This window comes from Canis lupus, chromosome 10, assembly GCF_011100685.1.
Source record: "Canis lupus familiaris isolate Mischka breed German Shepherd chromosome 10, alternate assembly UU_Cfam_GSD_1.0, whole genome shotgun sequence".
Classification (NCBI taxonomy): Eukaryota; Metazoa; Chordata; class Mammalia; order Carnivora; family Canidae; genus Canis; species Canis lupus.
In genome coordinates this window covers 62,868,296-62,889,228 of record NC_049231.1, presented here as the reverse complement: position 1 = coordinate 62,889,228, position 20,933 = coordinate 62,868,296, and the positions used below count along the sequence as shown (strand labels likewise).

Genomic DNA, 20,933 nt, shown 5'->3' with positions numbered 1-20,933 from the left:
GCTGCAGGCGGCCCTAAACCGCTGCGCCACTGGGCTGCCCCTCCCAATCCAATCCTATAGGATTTCAGAATATATTTGGAATTTGAGCACTTCCATGACTACCATTCTGGTCTGTGGAAGAATGCAAAGTCTCCTAAATGGTCTCCTGAGCTCTACCCTTGCTTCTAGGCTATTCTCATCACAGCATCTCAAGTGATCCTGTTAATATTTGAACTCAGGTCAAGTCTTCATGATTCGCTCTGTTCAATCACTTGGGTGGTTCCCAGTCTCACTGAGAAAACAAGCTGATGCATTTACAGTAGCCTACTACAGTAAGGCCCTACCTCATCTGCACCCCTCCCCCCTTCCCTTTATAACTATGACTTCATCTCCTTCTTGCTCAGTCAGCTCTGATTACAACTCTGGCCTTTTTTTTTTTTTTTTTTAAGATTTTATTTATTTATTTATTTGCAAGAGAGTGAAAGCAAGAAATATCACAGAGGGAGAGGGAAAAGGAAAGGGAGAAGATTCACCGCTGAGCAGGGAGCCCCATGTGGGGATCGATCCCAGGACCCCAGGATCATGAACTGAGCCAAAGGCAGACACTTAACTGATTGAGTCATCCAGGTGCACCAACTCTGGCCTCCCTGGTGGTAAAGATTTAACAACGAGCTCTGAGGAGAAAAAGTACTGAATTTTAGCTGACTTCTGTAGTATAAGCACTCCTACCACGGCCAACGTCAGGCTATGAATATGGTGTCACAGACCATGGAGAGAGGCACCGTAGCACATCGTTATACAGTGATTTCCATCAGGCAAACACCACTGATGTAAGTAATCTCAAGAGCATAAAGAGCTGAGTGAAGTAAGTCAATCGGAGAAGGACAAACATTATATGTTCTCATTCATTTGGGAAATATAAATAATAGTGGAAGGGAATATAAGGGAAGGGAGAAGAAATGTGTGGGAAATATCAGAAAGGGAGACAGAACGTAAAGACTGCTAACTCTGGGAAACGAACTAGGGGTGGTAGAAGGGGAGGAGGGCGGGGGGTGGGGGTGAATGGGTGATGGGCACTGAGGGGGGCACTTGACGGGATGAGCACTGGGTGTCATTCTGTATGTTGGTAAATTGAACACCAATAAAAAATAAATTTACTATAAAAAAAGAGCATAAAGAATAGTAAAGTGCAATAACAGAAGTGGTGACTCTTGAGTATTTATTACCTTTGTTTTTAATATAGTTTATTTAATAATACATTTATATATAATTTAATTTTTTGTAATGGCTATGTTTAACAACCAGTTCACAAAATTCCTGAAAACTTAACAATTCGCTCCCATGGCTGACTCTAGATACCACTATAAATAACACACCAAACGTGCTGTTGCCTCAGGGCCTTTATTTCTCCATCTGCCTGGAAAGCTCTTCTCTTAAAATATTTGCAAGGACTTCCTCTTTCATCTGCTTCATGTCTTTTTTTAACTTACCTTTTTAATTTTTATTTATTAAGATTTTATTTATTTATTCCTGAGAGACAGGGAGAGGCAGAGACCAGGCAGAGGGAGAAGCAGGCTCCATGCAGGGAGCCCCATGTGGGACTCGATCCTGGAACTCCAGGATCATGCCCTGGGCAGAAGGCAGACGCTCAACCACTGAGCCACCCAGGCGTCCCTTAAGTTACCTTTTTTAAAAAGATATTTATTTATTTATTTATTTATTTATTTATTTATTTATTTACTTACTTATTTATTTAAAGAGTGTTGGCACACACAAAGAGGGGAGGGGTAAAGGGAGAAGGAGACTCCCCGCCCAGTGGGGAGCCTGATGCAGGGGTGGATGGATCCCAGGACTCTGGGATCATTACCTGAGCCTCAAGACAGATACTTAACCGGCTGAGCCACCCAGGCACCTCAAAACATTACCTGTTAGATGATAGTTTCCCTATCCATCCTGTCTAAAATTGCTCTACCCTCAACTTATTTCAATACCTCGATTCATTTTTAACCTTAGCACTTTCACCATACAACAACCATTTCTTTCTTATTTACTTCCAGGGTCCTCTATTAGACTTAAAACTCAAGGAATGCAGGGATTTTTGTAGGTTTTGTTTCCTCAAATCCTCAGCATTTAGAATAGTGACCAGTAAATAAATACTCAATAGATTGATTGAATGAATGGATTAGTGTCACCTCTTCATTTCCTTTTTTTAAACTTACTTTTCTGATTCTCGTTGCCTAATAGGTAGTGATATGGCTAATACATGAAAGAAATGGCATATCTTTCCAGGCTACAGATACTAATTCCACCTTTCCTGGTGTTTTGTTTTGTTTTGCATCTTATACATTTTTATTTTTGACTTAGAAATACAACTCTGTGGTTTCCTCTATTCTGCTTGAGAACAATCCTGGCTAAATGAATTTCTCCATGAGTAGGAAAGTCTGGGACCCATTGTTGAATGTCACCTCATAGAACTGTATAAGTTTCTGACTGTCAGACTATAACTCTGAGACTTGGCAGCCTTGTCAGATGTTTTTTTTTTTGCTATGTTCTCAAAAAGGCAATAACTCACTTGCAAGACAGTTGCTGATTCTGCTCCTGATTGATTTGAAGTTTCATAGACTGCATATAGATTATTTGCTGAGGTCTTGGACACATAAGGAGATTTAGCTCCACGAACAGAATAGTTAGAATTTTCCATAAAGATTTTCAACATTAGGGCAGCCTGGGTGACTCAATGGTTTAGCACCGCCTTCTGCCCAGGGTGTGATCCTAGAGTCCCGGGATCGAGTCCCACATTGGGCTCCCTGCATGGAGCCTGCTTCTCCCTCTGCCTGTGTCTCTGCCTCGTTCTCTCTCTCTCTCTCTCTGTCTCTCATGGATAAATAAATAAAATCTTAAAAAAAAAAAAAACAAAAGATATTTGACATTGTAAATTGATGTTGGTAGGAATAGGAGTATGCCTTCCCAGGTTAATTTTTTCTTGAATAGGGAGGGTATCCCTCTCTCCCACCTCCATGTCTGAGCATCATACACAATTGTACTGTTGTCCAGGGGCACCTGGGTGGCTCAGTCGGTTGGATGTCTGCCTTTGTTTCAGGTCATGATCCCAGGGTCCTGGGAGCGAGCCCCACGTCAGGCTCCCTGCTCATCCAGAAACTGCTTCTCCCTCTCCCTCTGCCTGCTGCTCCCTCTGCTTGTACTCTCTCTCTTGCTGTCAAAAAAATAAATAAAATCTTTAAAAAAAACCAAACAGAACAATTATACTGTTGTACTGTTGTATAATTGATGCATCGGTAATGTTTTTTTTTTTTTTTGTAATGTTTTTTAAATCTGTGTTGCATCAGTAATGTTTTGTAAATCTACATTGTGATGTGATATGCTATTTTAAGAGGTATTTTTAAGAGCAAATACAAAAATAATTGCCTTATAAGATATTCACAGAGAAATATTTCTCCCAGCTTTTCCTTTTGGGTCTTACAAAGTTACAATTATGCCATAGAGATTCATTGGAAGAAAAATCCCATGGAATTGTGAATTTGTGCTCAACACATGAATACATGAGTCACACTCATGGTGTGTTCAGCCCAATGCCCATTTTTAATGACTGGTGGGAAGAAGTACATGTTGGAAGTCAGTGCTGTATCTCTGAGTGCAAAGCAGTATCAATTTTCTCAAGAGTGAGATAACCTATTCCATTATTAAGATATTAGGTTCACTGCATAGTCTAACTTTTTTTTGCTATATTATATGGACATTTAATCTTATTATTTGTGCATTCCTTGAAGAGCTCACCGTCAGATTGTCTTCAGAGCCAAAAGATTAAATTAAAATGCTTATTTTAGTCTGGTGTTATTGTAATAGCAAATATTTATGGCTTTGATAGGGATTAAACAGGCATGATTCACATATTGCGGTGGGTGTGTAAACTGATATAACCTTTCTTGGGGATATCTTGGTAGTACCTATCACAATAACAAATATAATGCCTTTCACATAGTTGTTACACTTCTAGGATGTTAACCTAGAGATATATTCACATTTGTGCCCAAAGATTAATGTACAGGGATATTCACTGTAGCATTATTTCTAAGAGGGAAAACCAGAAATGGCCCATTGTCTTCAGTGCGGGAATGGTTGAGTCATTTATTGTACTGAGAAGATGGCAAAGGCTATGGGATTGTTAACAAGGGTGAAGTGGATTTATATATTCTTATGTTTAGTAAAAAGCAATTTATTGGGATGCCTGGGTGGCTCGGCGATCGAGCAGCTGCCTTTGGCCCAGGGCGTGATCTTGGAGTCCTGGGATCAAGTCCCTCATTGGGCTCCTTGCGAGGAGCCTGATTCTTTCTCTGTCTGTGTCTCTGCCTCTCTCTGTGTCTCTCATGAATAAATAAAATCTTAAAAAAAAAAAAGCAATTCACTGAACAATATGTATGGTATGATGTCATATGTGTTGAACAAAACACAAAGCAAATGTATTTATAAAGGCATAAAAAATACCTCAAAGCATAGAAAACCACAACATTAGTATATGTGCTGCTGAAGCGAGCACCTAAATCTTAATGATGATTCCTGGGCAAGAAAAAAATAACTGGGGGAATATATAGAAGGGAATTTTACTTTTTACTGTAGATATTTCTTTCTCTATTGTTTTCAATTGTTAGCCATGATCATGTATTAATTTAGTGGTGCCTGGCTGGCTCATTTGGTGGAGCACGTGAGTCTTGATCTTGGGATTGTGAGTTCAAGCATCATGTTGGATGTAGACATTACTTAAAAATAAAATAAAATAAAAATTTTTAAATAGAAATAAGTAGTAATTACTAAAAAGGAATTTATAAGCTTCTGTTTCTCTTATTTCTGATTAATGTTATTATTTTGTAAGACGTGAACTAGGTTCTAATGTTGACTCAACTACTGTGAAGAGATACGGACCTGTGTCTACATGTATGTGCAGTTGAAGAAGGGGAAATAAAGAGTGAGATTGCAAAATAATAACTATCTGATAGGGTTACTATGAGAGTTTAGTGAAATATTCTACAAAAAAGTCAGCCTGCTGAAGAGCTGGCAGGCACTCAATACAGTTTACTTACATTTCCTTATCCCTATCCCACTCCAAGGTTTGGAATCTGTTTGATTTCAATAAATTAAAGCGATGAAAAAAATATTAGCCATGTCAGACCCGTGTTCTGAATTTGATATTGAAAATACAGTGATCAAACATCTGCTCCCATCACTTCTTTTCACACTTGTTAATAACAAGCTGATATTGAACACTGCATTTTGCCTAATTCTAGGCAAAACTGATGGGCTAAATATTACATCTGATTCACAATAGTCAGACAGATATGACCTCCTAGGGGAGTATGATTTAAAGTGGGATGAAAAGAGACAAAGGGACTGCAAATAAGACTATTTGAACTTTACAATTCACACAGTGCTTTATAGGTCACATCGCTCCTTCATACCCAATTGATTCTTCCTGGATGAGACAGGCATTAATGATTCAGCCAGCTTCATTAAGTGGGTGAAATGGGTGAAAAGGAAACTGAGGCCCAAAGAGGTGAAGTGACTTGCCCAAGGTCACACTCTGAGCAAAGCCAGGTCTATTTTTTTTTTAATTTTATTTATTTATTCATGAGAGACACACACAAGAGAGGTACAGACACAGGCAGAGGGAGAAGTAGGCTCCATGCAGGGAACCGGACATGGGACTCAATCCCGGGTCTCTAGGATCACACCCCAGGCCAAAGGCAGTGCTAAACCGCTGAGCCACCTGGGCTGCCCTGAGCAAAGCCAGGTCTTACTCCTAGTCACTTTTTATTCCTATTATTTTGACATAAAAAAAAAAAAAAAAAAATCAGTGGCCTGGTCCAGGACCTGAAATGTGTAGGGGAAAAGTTTTTTAAAAACACGACAGCTGGGTCACCTGGGTGACTCAGGCCATTAAGCATCTGCCTTCAGCTCAGGTTGTGGTCCTGAGGTCCTGAGACCAAGTTGAGTCCCACATCACGCTCATTTTATTTATTGATTCAGGAGAGACACACAGAGGCAGAGACACAGGCAGAGGGAGGAGCAGGTTCCATGCAGGGAGCCCGAAGTGGGACTCGATTCAGTGGGGTCTCCAGGATCACACCCTGGGCCGAAGGTTGCGCTAAACCGCGGAGCCACCTGGGCTGCCCCAATAAATAAAATCTTAAGAAAACAACAACAACAACAAAACGACAGCTGCTGTTTTCCTGGTAATAGAATATAAATGTTCCAAATGACTACTGGATACCATGTAGGTTATGTATTATGGTCTGACATTATTCAGTTAGGCAGTGAATAAAAATCTTAGGCCTGAAAGTCACTCAATAAATACTGTTTTGGTAAATCCAAGAGTTGAGTTACAGAGGTTATTTTTATTGGAGGATGAAGGAGGTTTATGTGTGTGTGCGCCTTTTTAAAAAGATTTTATTCATTCATCTGCCAGAGAAGAGCACAAGCAGGTCGAGAGGGAGAGCGGGCTCCCCCTTGAGCAGGGAGCCCAATGTGGGTCTCGGATCCCAGGACCACAACCTGAGCTGAAGGCAGATGCTTCATGGACTGAGTCACCCAGGCAACCGGAGGGAGTTATTTATAAGATTTATTTATATGAGACACAGAGAGAGAGAGAGAGAGAGAGAGAGAGAGAGAGAGGGAGAGAGAAGGGGGAAGGGCAGAGGGAGAGAATCTAAAGGGTTGTGATCTCACAACCCTAAAATCATGACCTGAGCCAAAAGCTTAACCGAGCCACCCAAGCGCCCTGTGAGGGAGTTATTAAGTAGTTTTTGATGTTAGCCATTGTTCATTGTGAAGGAAGATCTGCCGTTGAAATTGCATTTTAATAAATCATCGATTAACCTCTTGGCACAATGGGCCTAGAACATCTTGGTGGGCTATTTGCCGTGTTTAAGCAAAGAAAAAAACCAGGAAAGCTGATTTGGAGGGCACGTGGGGACAAACAGCGAGTCAACCACGTGAGAGGCCACGTGCATGTGACTTCCATAGAAAATACTATTTGGGATGATGAAGAACGTGAAGGGCAGCTCTGCCGAAGAGAAGCCGCGGGTAGGGGCAGGGGCCGGCCAAGGGCGCCTGGTGGGGGGCTGCCGGCGAGCGCCCCGGCCCGGCACGACTACCCGCGCTACACCAATTACGGAGATCTCAGGGTCTTTGTTTCCAGCAAGGGCCGGTTGCTGGAGCAGCCAAATCCCAGCCCGGGGAGACGCCGAGTCAAAGCCTGAAGGAGCCTCGCTCAGGACACCTGGTACCTGGTCCACGACTGAGATCCCGAGGCACCGGCCGTGCACGCCCCCACACTCGCCCGACCCCCCTCACCCCGCACTCCCGGCCCCCAACCCAGGCCTTTCGGACGGATCGGCGAGGTCCGGGCCTACGACCGGCCCCCGGGGCGCTCTCTCGGCTCCTTTCTCCCGCCCCTCCGCGATCGAAAAAACCACTGGGCGTGCCCGGCGTCCTCGCAGCGGGGCTCCCTCCCGCGGGGGCGGGTCCCGACCGCGGCGGGCTCCGGCCCCGCAGGCTGGCGGGAGCGGGCGGGGGCCGGAGCGGGAGCGGGAGCGGGCGGGGGCGGGCCGGCGCGGAGCCGGAGAAAGCCGAGCGGCCGCCGCCGCGCGCCGCGCTCAAACTCGCGCGGCTCCCAGCTCACGGGCGGCGCCGCACCCTCGCCGTCACCGAAGGCGCCCAGCCAATGAGCGGGCCGGAAAGGCCGGGCCTGCGGGCCAAGCCGCGGGAGGGGGAGCCGCGGGAGGGGGACGGGAAGTCGGGGGCGGGCTGCGCTTGACTGACAGGCGGCTCGCACCAATCCTCGGCGCAGCTCGTCGTCGCTCCCTTCGCGGCTGGGCTCGGCTCCGCGTCCCCCCTCCTCCGCCTCCACCCCCCCTTCCTTGCTCCGCTACGACCCGCCCCGCTTCCCCTCCCCCACTCTGCAGGCAAATCGCTGCTGGAAAGAGGCGGGGGCCGAAGCGGCGGGCTCGTGTGGAGACTTGAGGTGGGATTGACGGGCGGCCTGGCCAATGAAACGCAGGCTGATGGCGCGGCTGTGGCGGGAACCGGCCAATGGGCGGGCGGGCTGGGGGCGGAGGCCCAGGTTCCAAACGCTCCGCGGCGCCATGGGCTGAAAACTCAACCGAGATGGAATCTCCCAGTCTGAACCGGTTTCAACCGGTTCCGAGTTTGAGGCACTAGGAGGAGGGGGAGAAGCGGCTGCAGCGGCCGCGGCAGGAGCAGCGGGAGCTACAGCATCAGCAAGAGCAACAGTAGCTACAGCCCCGGCGGCGGTGCCTGTTCCAGTCTTTGCTGCTGCAGTCCGTGCAACCACCCAGAGGGGGAGGGGGGAGCCACCAGTCGCTGAGAAGCAGGAGAAGGGGGGAAAGTTTAGGCGAGCCCGGGTGGGGGGGCCCAGCGCCGGAGCCGCGTGAGAGAGGGAGCCGTGTTTTGGTCGGGGGGAGTCGGACTGCAACTGGCAGCGGAGCGTCCCCCGGCCTTGTGGACTCTCTGCCCCCTACTCCTGCCGCTTCTGCTGCCGCCTGTGGCTGGAGGGTCCCCCTGGGGCTGAATCTTTGGGACTTGACCCCTTTCCCCTCCCCCTTCCCTCACTCCCCAGCCAGGCGGGAGCATTTATTCCACGGATTAATTCCCCTTCCTTTTTTTGCGGGGGGAGGGCGGGTGGGTGTGTGTCGTGGGGGTGTCCCTGAAATAGTAAATATTGTTGAGCTTTTTTTTTTTTTTGGCCCTTATCTCCGTTGTTGTTGTTTTTTTTTAATTTCCCTTTTTAAGGTGGGGAAAACTGTGAAACCCACCTTGATTTCCTCCCCTCTCCCCCCTCCCCACCTTCCCTCGCCCTAATCCCCCCGGCAAGGAAAGAAGCAGCAGTTGGTTCAATCTCTGGGTAAGTCGGCTGCGGCTCCGGGGCCGAGGGGCGGGCGGCGGCCGGGCGGGTGGAGGCCGGCGTGGGGCGCGGCGGCGGCGGCGGCGGCGGCGGCGGCGGGAGGCGAGCCCGGGAGGCGGCGGCGGGCCCACGGCGGAGCCCGCGATTGAATGGAGCCGCTTCTGCCGCTGGGGGATGGAGGCGGGGAGGCGGCCGCGGGAGGGTAGCGCTTGCTGGGCTCTCGGCGTGTGCGGGTGGCGGTGGAGGAAGGCGAGGAGCGTGATAGTGAAGCGGGGCCGGTGTGGGGGCGGCAGGGCTTCCCCAGCCCGGGGGGCTGGGGAGAAGTTGGGGTGATTTCAGGAACATCTCTGTAAATTATTAGGAGTGGAAGTTTCCAGAAATATTTAGTGCAGCAGCATTGAAACGTCCGCCTGCATCACGTGGCCCCTCGGTGGAGAGCTTGGGATCGGGGGAGGGAGGGGCTGCCGAGTCCCTCCTCCTCCTCCTCCTGCAAGGAAACTCGAAATCTTTTCTGATTTTTTTTTTTTTTTTTAAGCGGGGTGGGAGGCAGAGTAGGATTAGAAGTAGGAAAGGTTAGTGGATTGTTGAGGGTTCTGGAAGTGGGGTTCCGTGCTGTAGTTGGGGGGAGGGGGCCTGAGAGTGGGGCGATCGAATGGTTTCCTGCTGGCAGCGTGCGGCGGAGGATGCCCTGGTTCTGCTCCGCTCGCCCGTCTCCGAGCTTGGGGTGCGGCGGGGAGGGCTGTAGTAGAGGCGGCTTACGGTGTGCCCGGCCCGGGGCGCCTCGGCTCAGGCGGAGGCCACGCTGCCCGGGGACGCGGCGGTCGACTGGGGCGCGGGGTGGGCGGGGAGAGCGCGCGCCCCGGGTGCCGCGGCGGGGAGCGCGGCGAGGGCGGGTCTCCGCGGGGTGCGCGGCTGCTGAATGGGGCCGCGGCGGCCCGCTCGGCCCGGGAGCGCCGGGGGTGGGTGTCTGAGCTAGTCCTTGGCGATCCCGAAGCGGCGGTCGCGGTCCGGATGGGGGCTGGCGGCCCCGCCGCGGGAGGATGCGGCCCCGCGCTCCCCGTGAGGGGGTCTCCGGGTGCAGCTCCCGAGGAGGCGACGCGGCCGCGGCCTCGCTCCCCCGCGGCGCCCGTTGGCGGCCGGCCCGCCCGGGTGTCTCCGCGTGTGGGACGCTGCTGGTAGTGGAAAGAATGTTTTGGAAGCTGCTTGATTTTGGGGGGGGGGGGGCGGACTCCGTGTGCTTGGCATGGACCAGAACGCCGCCATTTCTGCGCGGTTCAAGAATAGGCAGGTCATTCGGAAGGTAGCCTGGTTCTACGGCCGGCGCCCGCCGGAGTTGGCGCAGGCGCTGCCCGGAACCTGAGTGTTCGCAAGAATTGAGCTCGGAGAACTCTGTAAGGACAACGTACTTGAGCACGGGACTTTTTATAGTCAAATGGTTCTTTTTGTTTGGGTTGCTAGATTGCGAGAGGACGACATAGGAGGAAAGTTTGTTCTGTCCAATCTTTTAACCAAAAATTGAAAACTTAGGCCACGTACGTCTTGGTGCTTTGTGGGCACCTGTTTTTCAGCCTCAATTTTAAGACTGTTCTGATCCTTTAAAATTTTGTGGTGTTTGGTGGGAGGGAATGTACACGTTTGTTGGAATATACTTCCATTTTTATATTCATATTTAAAGACTTCTTAATGCACGTCTGATATTGTTAAAAACAGTAATAACTGCTATGTAATTTTTGGAGATCTCAGTTTTTGCTGTCAGTAACGGGTTGAAAGATTTCAGAGGAATGAGTCTTTGAACTCTTAGTTTTTCAATTTTTCCGTTATCCCTAACCTGACTCATTTCTTTACTTCTGATTTTTTTTTTTTGATAATTGGCATTAAGGAAAGCATTGGAGTTAAAATTGAAATTGCTGCCATTGTTATGAACATTTTTAAACTGCTCTCAAGTAGCCAAGAAATAACGTCTTTTTTCGTACCAAACATAATGTAATCAAATCCCACCCATTTCCTGATCCTGGAAGGTTCTTAAGAGGGGGGAGAAGTGGTGGTGACCAGCTGACCTTGTTGGGGCTAATAACTACAGTCAACCAGGGATTCTTAACCTGAGGTTTCATGCATGGCTTTCAAGGTGTCCTGGATTTTCTGTAATTGTGTATACAAAATTGTGAGTTTTAAAAAATTTTGGCAGGAGCTATCGTGTTGTTCAGATTGTAAGGCATCTTGACCCAAAAAGATTAAGGAGTACTGAATTAGCCAGTCAGACTCAAGTGGCATTGGCTTTGAAGAAAAAGCAAAGGAAAGATTTTTTTTTTATAATGCTGGGCAACAAAATTGTGAATATGTGCCAGCATCTTGGATTAGAATCCTCTTAAAAGGATAACATTGCATATGAACTGGTAGGCTTTAGTCAGTACATTATGTGAGATAAAGAAGCTCACTTTTCTGTTATCCTAGAATTTTTTATTTGGAAAATAATTAGCAAACTTTTTATAGGTTTTTTAACCTTCCCAATGAATACCTGGAAATCTAAAACATTTTTTTGACATATTACCATAGTTTTTCTAGAATGTGTTCAGGGAATTTTAATCTCCAAATTCATTGAGGGTTGGAAGAAACAAATAGATGGTTTGAATATGAAAGTTTTAAGTTTTGCTAATCATTGGTGTGTACAAAAAGATTTGGATACCACATTTAACTTTCAGCATCTTCATGTTTTTTCAGCATATCTTAAAAATTAAGGTAGCGTACAGCAAAGGAAGCTTTTAATGAAATAGAAGATTCTACCTAGGAAGAGGGAGAGATCCACTTAAACTTATCTGTATTTAAAAATTTGAGAGTGAGACTTTGAACTGTGTCAATTATTAGAGCCATAAATTCCTAATGATAGTTTCATTAAAACAGGTTAGGGGTAATTTTATTTAAATATTAGTAGGGTTTTAAAATAGACCTTAGGAAAATTAAATGGACCTTAACAACTAAAGCATTTATGGAATAGCTATCTTCAGCATTTAGTCGCTTTTACTGTTCTTTAGGTAGTGTCTAAAATATTATAATACTTCTAGGAACATGGTTGAAGTAAAATAACTTGTAGAAAATTTCTGACTGATAATAACAAAATTTCATAGGCATCTTAAATTTTTTTCTTTATTTACAGTAATCTATGCCAGCAATTATGACAATGTTAGCAGACCATGCAGCTCGTCAGCTGCTCGATTTCAGCCAAAAACTGGATATCAACCTTCTAGACAATGTGGTGAATTGCTTATACCATGGAGAAGGAGCCCAGGTAAAGTAGCTGAGCAAAACTTTATAACATTATTGCAATGTAACGCAGTTATTCGGTTTCAAATATGATTTTAAATTATCACCTTTTAAAAAAATTTTCTGTAGTTTGTATTAAATTGGAGCTATATATTAACCGATGAGAAGCAAGTCTGGAGAAATTGTGTTATATGTGTTGTATTTTGACATGGTTAGAAGGAGATGTTTTGGAATATTCTGTCTTTAAGAAACCTTTCTTTACTGTATTAAATGTTTTACAGATACTAAAGGTTGTATATCTTTTATGTATGTAATATATTTGGAATTCAAGGATTCTTATATTTTTGAAACATTTTAATTACAGAAGTACTTTACAGATAAAACTTGTTTTAAAGGTCCAACAATATCTAACATCTTAAATTATTTGAATTTAAGACCTGCAAAACGGTATATTAATGTAGGCAGTTATCATACACATAACCGATATTTGATCAGTTTAGGGTTTTATTTTTTTAAAACACCTGGCTGAATGATAGACAAGCGTGTTGGTGTTTTTAGTTTGTTACAAGAAGCTAGACAAACTTGAATCTTCACTCTATAGAGTTAATCACATGAAGAGTTTTAAATCAGTAAAATTTTCTGTTGTTGGATTTAAAAGTCTTTTAAGGTGATGTGACAAATACCAGTATAATTTTTTTTTTGCCAAATGTTGTATTCCTAGTAGATGATGTTTGGTTAGTAGTACGTATGAAGTTACTTATATCTTTAAGGTATGAGTTTATATTTGCATAGCACGTGACTGCTATCATACTTTTTAGAAACCTGAAAGGTAGAAATTGCATCTTATATAGATAGTCCAAAAAGTACGATGTGTGAATACTAGCATATGCATAAATATTTCCGTCCCTTTCTGAAATCCAACATTATTGGTTTTACTGTAATATAATAAAGAGAAAACTTAAAAGGGAGCCATAAAAGTTGTATAAGTGGTAAAAATACTCTGCACTTTTTCTAAGATTGGTCCAGTTTTATAACTGCTAGGGGCTTTTGGTCTGTGTTCTTGTCTCCAAAAAGCCTTCCTGAGAAGTTATTCCATAAAGTATTGTGTTTGTACAACTACATATACCATGTAGTTGTTTCTTTGTGCTATACATGCAACATGGAACTTTAAGCTTCATTTCACTCTAACATGTATGTATAGAAAAGCAGCTGCTTTTGGAAGAAAGTATGGAAATAAAGTTTGGCTCAACTTTGAATATATTGGAAGCACAGGTCTTGTAGACATTAGGAAGATGGGCATGTAATTTTGTCACATAGCTGCTACTGCTGTTTAAATATTTTTTTTTTTTTAACATGGCTTACAGCATATCTAAAAGTTCGATTAAATGAAGAGACTTGTTAGGCTTATAACTAAGAAGTAGCAGTAGTTTTTATCATGGAGAATATATTGGTGGGGGAGTACCTGGCTGGCTCACTTGGAAGAGCATGCAACTCTTGATCCCACAAATGTGAGTTCAAGCCTAACGTTGGGTGTAGATTACAAAAAAACAAAAACAAAACAACTTTAAAAAATATATATTGGTGATGTTGCTTTTAGTGATATTTCACACTATTGAGATTTAATGATTTATTTAAAATTTGATTTTTAAATGAAATGTAGACTTGGAAAAGTGTTCTCTATTAAGGCAAAATAAACTTTCCCAAAAGTAAGAATTTTATGCCTAGTTGTATTATGACAAATTACTTGCATAAAGATAGGCGCAAATTGATATTTATTATAGTTATAGATAGGAAGAAACAGTCTTAGAGCTTGAAGTTAGCTAAGACTCTTTTTTCTAAAAGGGTGTCTTTACATTTCTAGTTCACTGTGTTTATCATATGCCCCCTCTTTAGGGGGCTTGTGAATAAAAAGAAAAAAGCTGTAGTGGAAAACATGTTTTTAGTGATAGATGTCTTAATTTTATTCCAGTAAATTTTCTAGTCCTTGCTCCAGAGTTTCAGCTACAAAGTTATCTACCTCACAGGAGTGGAAGATGGTAGGGTTTGTAAAAGCACCTGTTATGGTGCCTGATACTTAGAAGGCATTCTGTTTAAAGGGTACTTTAGGAAGTATAAGGAAGATGTAGCGTATGTCTTGTAAACTCATTGTTTTAAAATATGGTATGGTTTTTAATTTTTTTTCCAGTCTCTTAAAATATGTGCTAAATATGGCAACTGTAGAAATTACACTAATTAAATATTAAAACTCCTAGAAATATAGTTTTTTTTTTTAATGGAGTACATAATTTTGGAGAGGAAAAATTAGAATGGTGCCTTTTAATCTGTACCCAGAGCTTGTGTCCAAATGGGCAATATAGAAGGATATTTAACACTGTAACATTAGGACTACCTTCTCTTATAAGTATTTTTCTATTTTTAGCCAAGTTGGGCAGTCAGGAGAAAAAATAATATGGAAGAGTTGAGTGTTTTCTCCGATACTGTGTTAAGTGACTTGAACTCTTAATCTATTGCTTAGCAACTAAAATACTTTCACTGTTGAGTAAGTAACACAGGGAGATACCAAATTTTCTCCTTTAGTTTCCTTTTGTGTCTTTTTCGACCTCTCCAGGAGTTTTAAGTTAATAAAAAATTATGTAAGGATAGTGAGGTTAGGACAAAATAAAGACGCTAAGATGCAAGTAACTAGAATTGACTTTAAAAAGTAAAAGGACAACTAAAAAAGACATGATTTATGCAGAGTTTTAATGAATGGTAATAGTGTGGCAAGTATTGACTTACGTGTACAATGGTCATCATTTCAAAAGCTCTGAAAGAGTATCTTGACCAAGTAACTTTTACTAGGTATAGATCTTTGATATACCTCACGCTCTTGATCGTTTTATTTTATGTGCAAGACTATAACTAGTGAAAAATTGATAGATCTGGCTAGATATTCTCCCAGAGAATCAAAACATGGCTGAAGAGTGCTTTGCCCCTACATAACTGTTCTTTCTGTTTTTTGTCATTATATAGCATAATTATAATTCCTTTTTTTTAAATAATTCCTTAATTAAAACTATCAGTCCCTTAACAAATTCAAATCAAAATACATATATTTTAAGAGCTTATACTTTAGCTCTAACCTATACTTTTAGGTTGGAACCCAGGCAACTGGTTTTTCTTCCAACTTACATGTTGGTTCTTGCCAAGGTACAGAACTGCTACTTAAATTAGTGGATATATATTTCCAGTTTTCTTCTATATTTTATTTTATTTTAACTTCCAGTTTTATTCTAAACAAGAAGCATTGTACATCGCTAGTTGGTTGATGGGGGAAATTACTCTGATACCTAAGGAAAATAATTCTTAACATCAAAACCAATTTTTTTTTTTTTTTGTAAGTTGGAATAAAAGTTAAGTTAAAGGCCATTATGAGGTATCTGCCAGAGATGGTTTGAATTGGAATGCTTTCCCCCTTTTTGATGCTTACTTTATAACCCATAGAATTAACCCTTGGTCAAGTTGAATCAGTCTAACAAAGGTAACTGACAAATTTTTAAATTCTCAAACTTTGCTTATGTGTGATAGAAATAGGTAAAAAGGTAATTAGGATCCAGTTGAGCTACAAAACTGCCTTTAAAGATGAGAAGATTAAGCTGTTTCTTACTGAAAACAATAGAATTAACAGCCTTTGGTAAAATGTGTTCATAACATTAAAAAAACTATAATGGTTAAAATGAAGAAACGAGATACATAGTGTCCATGTGGCTAGATCTCCCAAACTTAATTGTTATACCTTACAATAAAGCTAAGGGAAAGTGTCAAATGAGAAGAGCACATTGTAGTATCCTGTAAGCAAAACCCCTTCCTCTCCCCAGGCTCCTTGCTCAGTGCAGAGTCTGCTTGAGATTATCTCTCTCTGCCCATCTCCTTGCTCTCACTCTTCCGAGTGCATGCTTTCTCTGGAAGATCTTTTAAAATTTTTTTAAAGATTTTATTTGTTCATGAGAGACATACAGAGAGAGGCAGAAACGTAGGCAGAGGGAGAAGCAGGCTCCATGCAGGGAGCCCCATGTGGGACCCAATCTTGGGACTACCGGATCACTCCCTGAGCCAAAGGCAGACGCTCAACCGCTGAGCTACCCAGGCGTCCCTCTAAAATGAATAAGATCTTTAAGATAGAACAAAGTTTTCAAAATAAGTTAGGAGTTGGTGTGAAATTTAGAAGACTCAGAATGGGGAAAGAGGGTGTATTTACAATACATTTAAGAGACTTCTGGGGCACCTGCGTGGCTCAGTTGGGTAAGTATCTGCCTTCAGCTCAGGTCATGGTCCCAGCCAAGGCCCTAGGATAGAGCCCCACAGAGCCCCACCTCAGGTTCTGCTCCACGGGGAGCCTGCTTCTTTCTCTCCCTTTCCCTCTCCCTCTGCCTGCCGCTTCCCCTGCTTGTGCTCTCTCGCTGTCTCTCTGTGTCAAATTGATAAAATATATTTTTTTAAGATTTTATTTATTCATAGAGACAGAGAGGGGCAGAGATACAGGTAGAAGGAGAAGCAGGCTCCATACTGGAAGCCCGATGTGGGACTCTATCCCAGGTCTCCAGGATCACACCCCAGGCTGCAGGCGGCGCTAAACCGCTGCGCCACTGGGGCTGCCCGATAAAATCTTTAAAAAGGAAAAAAAAAAGACTTTTTAAGGGGTTTCAGAGCCTTGTTTTTTATATCTATGGGTATTTGAGGTTTGTGGCTTTACTTAGTCCTGGTTTTTATCAGTCTTCTCATGAAATAGATTTTTATAGGTAAAGTTTGTTTGAGATATCTTGGTAACTTCTAAGGCAAGGGATACCATTATATAATTATCTAAGTATATGTGAATTTTTATATGTTGCCTTCAGTTGATTGTAAGTGCTGAGACTCCTTTACATTAGAGAAGTCTTTGTTAACATCAGTTGAATTTAAGTGACATTTTGAGAATACCAAATAGATGGCAAAAAAAAAAAAAACTTTTAAAGGGATACGTGTTCCGATAATGGATACGTTTATTTCTATATGGAATAATTATTTCTTGAGTATTTCAGAAAGTTAATATATAATCACAGCCCTATTTAGGATTTGTGTCTTGTTCAATACCATTTTAATGATTAAAAAGAAAAAGTGAGCTTAAAATTATTTTTATATAACATTTTAGCAAAGAATGGCTCAAGAAGTACTGACACATTTAAAGGAGCATCCTGATGCATGGACAAGAGTCGACACAATTTTGGAATTTTCACAGAATATGAACACGAAAGTAAGCAAGTGGTGGTTTTAAAATCCATTATTTCTTCTTTTCTTCCAGTCAAAAACTTTGAGGAAGGTATCTCATTTTTAGTATTAGCATTTGTTATCTGAAATTATTTAATATTGTTAACTTATTTCAAAATTTATTCTTACATAGAATTAATTCTTGCAAATAGTCCTAAGAATTATGAATGAAGTTTTGTAATTGGGACTAGTATGCAAGGTGGCTTTTTTGGTGGTTTTTTTTTTTGTTTTTGTTTTTTTGTTTTTATAATGTATACAGATCTAAGTAGCATAAATTCTGAATGTTATTCAGAGATGAAACATAACATCAAAGGAATTATTTTGGGCAAGTAATCAATATAATACAGGCTAGGCACCTCCAACACCAAGTGGTGTGGGCAGCATAAAACCCTGCTCCATGGTACCAATGCTTTTAATGGGACAGCACTCAGTTTTTATTTGCAATTGAAGAATGTTATAATTTGGGTCCTTTTTTCCTAGTTTGAACAGAAGGGTTGATCAAAATGTGTTTTGACTGTTTTAGGCTTGATGATTCACACTTCTCTTTAAACTGCCTTAAAGTAATAAAATACCATGCATGGCATTCTGTTTAATACACACAAGGTTTCCACTTGGTATACATTGTGTTAAAACAGAAAATAGCCATTTTCACATCTGTTTCTGAAATCAGACTGTATTAATTAACAGTTTTAAAATATTAATTAGTTTTGGCATCTTGTAAATTTTAGGGCAAAAATACAGTCCAGAACTTCCTCAAAGTGCTAACCTTAAGTAACATAATAGTGTTTGCCTGTTTGCTTGCCTGGTAAATTTTGCTTTTTATACTGACAGACATTACTAATGTTTAAGTTGATTTATCAACAGTATTTTTAAAAACTCAAATTTGTCTTGTGAAAAATGAGATGATTAGAGGAACAGAAAGAAAGCAACAGGTAAAGAATTCTTCAATTTACATAAATTACAAATGATTTGGTGCTAAATTTATGCACTATGACATTTGGCTTTTATGCAATCATTTTTTTTTCTTTAAAGATGTTAACACTACCTGATATTAATCATAATGTTCCATTATGTTGATTGCTTGTAATAGGAAGAAAAGGGGTGTCTTCCTGTGCAACTGACACAGCTAGGCTTTGACGGCAGGCCTCCACAAGGTCTACCCTTTTGATTCCCTTTAACTGAATTCTGTTCATCAATTGTTTTTGTTTCATGGGCGGTGGGAGGGGAAAGGGGAATTCAATGCATAAAAATAAGTATTTCTAAGGGCTCAGTAGAAATTTCTACCATAGGGATCATTTCATGCATTTATTTTTTCATTTAGTCTTTGCTGTTATCTGTCCCTCATCTTCATAACTCAGCAGTGGATTTCTCAAGTCCTGAGATGTAAAGCAGAAATGTAATTCATTCTTTATAGTGGTGTTTGGATTATTTGTGGATATTTCCAGAGTAGACATTTATCATTGGTCCTCAGATTTAGCTAGCACCTAAGGATTTTTTTTTTTAAACAAAATACTCTTTCAAAAAATGTGAATTCTCTTCATATGTAGTCTTAATATCTAGGTGAGGTTGTGTCAGGTTGCGGTTTAGGATATTTTGAAGGTGATCTTTGTATTCCTTTGACTTATGGAAAGTTTTTTTTTTTTTTTTTTAATGGAAAGCTTTTATTGGGTTTACTGCCTTAGCTGGTATGGCAGAAAGGAAAATACGAATTGTATCTTCAGCAAGCTTATGATACATACCTTTTTACAGTTGGAGAAAGGACTAAAGGTTAGTAAATAGGTAATTTAGGTAACAAAGTATCAAACATAAAGGAAGCAGGGTAGTAGTGTAAGCTGAAAAACACTGGCTAAATAGGGTGAAGTTATCACTGAGGCTCTTGGTTCTTGAAGTGGTATATATATTTTTTATTTTCTTTTGAAGTGGTATATTTATGGTGGATTTTTAGTTTTTTAAAGATCTTTTTAATTGGTGGAGAATTAATGAGGATATATATTCCATGTAGTAAGAAGTGTATTGTTTTGACTCAGTAAAACTAGTGTCATTTCATGTCTATAAAACTTAAAGTTTTTAGAGTAGTGTGTTCTCAGAAGTTAATTTAAAATTTCAGTTAATCAAGAAACCTTTTTTTGCCTATTCTATTTTTCTGAGACTTAGACTTATAAAGGGGTTGTAAACGAACAGGTTAGAAAGTTTCAGTATTTACTGCTGATTATGAAACCCTTTAATGGTATGAAATTTGTAATTTCAGAATTTTGCTTTGGCTTTGTTTTTATTTTGGAAGTCTTTATAAGGAATGTTCTGCAAATGTAGGATTTTAGTGGAAATGGCAAAATTTTTTTTAAGTATAAAATGTTGAAAGAAAACAGCAAAAACGTTTACTATTGAGCACAATGTAGTTCGGGACAGTCTATATTGTGCTTTGGATAAAATGAGCATTCACATGATCCCTTTGGTTGAAATACTAATGCTCCTATTTTATTGTGTGATGACTAACCATTTTAAAGATGAACTCTTATTCTCAGCCAAAACTTGCAATCTGAGGTTCTGTGTCTATATGAATGAGTTTACCTTTCAGGTATTATAGCTCATTCTTCCCTGATTCAATCAATTGAAACATACCACAACAATTTTGTCCCTTTTCTTCCTCCTGTCTATCCACACTAATTGGTCATAGTAATAATTTTGGGTAGTAACTCCTATAGCATTATAAATTATTGTGAACGTTGTTGACTATTTAGAGTGAGTAATCAGCAGGAGGGACAAAATGGCTTGAAAGTGGTATCTGTATTTATTAACTTTCTCATATTTTTAGTTACGACTTTTATATTTAGGAAGGAATACCTGAAAGGTAAATACAGATTGCAACATGCGTTTGTATATTATTTTTGACTGTGCACAAAAGTTTATCTTTAAATTAGTAGAAATAGCAAATGTAAGGGTGGGATTAAAATTTAAAATTAAACCCGTGGGCTGTCTTGCTGCTCCTTAAGTAACACACCAGTGATGTTTGTAAACACTTTCTATAGAAAGTATCTGTGACAATACTTTAATACTTGGCCAAGAGCTTACAACTCCTAGAGGATGGTAGGAAGCTTGAGAGCATCCAAGCTGCTAAATTCTTAGGAGCCTGGTCGTGTTAAAGTACGTGAGCCTATGAGCAGTCATTTATGCTGTGAATTCATATTTGGCTGCTACTTTTCCTTCTACAGATAAGCCCATTTGGCTGCTTAAAGGGCTTTTTATTTGGTTCTTCCTCCTGGTGTGAGCATGTATAAACAGCAGGACGTTAAATAGAGTAGTAAACAATAAAATGAGGAAAATGCATGAAAACTCAGTATATGGGTGAATAGATCCTTGTTTAATATATGTAATTAAACTTGGTAGCATAATGTTTTTGAAACTTTAGATGTAAATGTGTGAATGTCTGTCCATTTGTGAATCCTAAAAGTTGCCAGTATTATAGCAATATATTCACATG

The 20,933-nt window shown here is 41.3% G+C and overlaps 1 protein-coding gene across 4 annotated transcripts in view; it reads left to right on the top strand.

The window, feature by feature from the left end:
- The first annotated feature begins 8,738 nt into the window (after positions 1–8,738).
- The window catches only part of XPO1 (exportin 1), a 46,740-nt gene continuing 34,545 nt past the window's right edge, over positions 8,739–20,933 (top strand). Inside the window, exons 1-3 of one of the 4 annotated variants that reach the window (XM_038551365.1) lie at positions 8,739–8,914; positions 12,066–12,197; positions 17,340–17,441. In XM_038551365.1, coding sequence (XP_038407293.1) covers positions 12,072–12,197; positions 17,340–17,441 — 228 coding nt within the window. In that variant the 5' untranslated portion in view covers positions 8,739–8,914; positions 12,066–12,071. Of the gene's footprint in view, positions 8,915–9,466; positions 9,487–10,166; positions 10,306–12,065; positions 12,198–17,339; positions 17,442–18,545; positions 18,610–20,933 lie in introns of those variants that run through there. The other 3 variants (XM_038551367.1, XM_038551366.1, XM_038551368.1) reach the window with 3 other exon arrangements.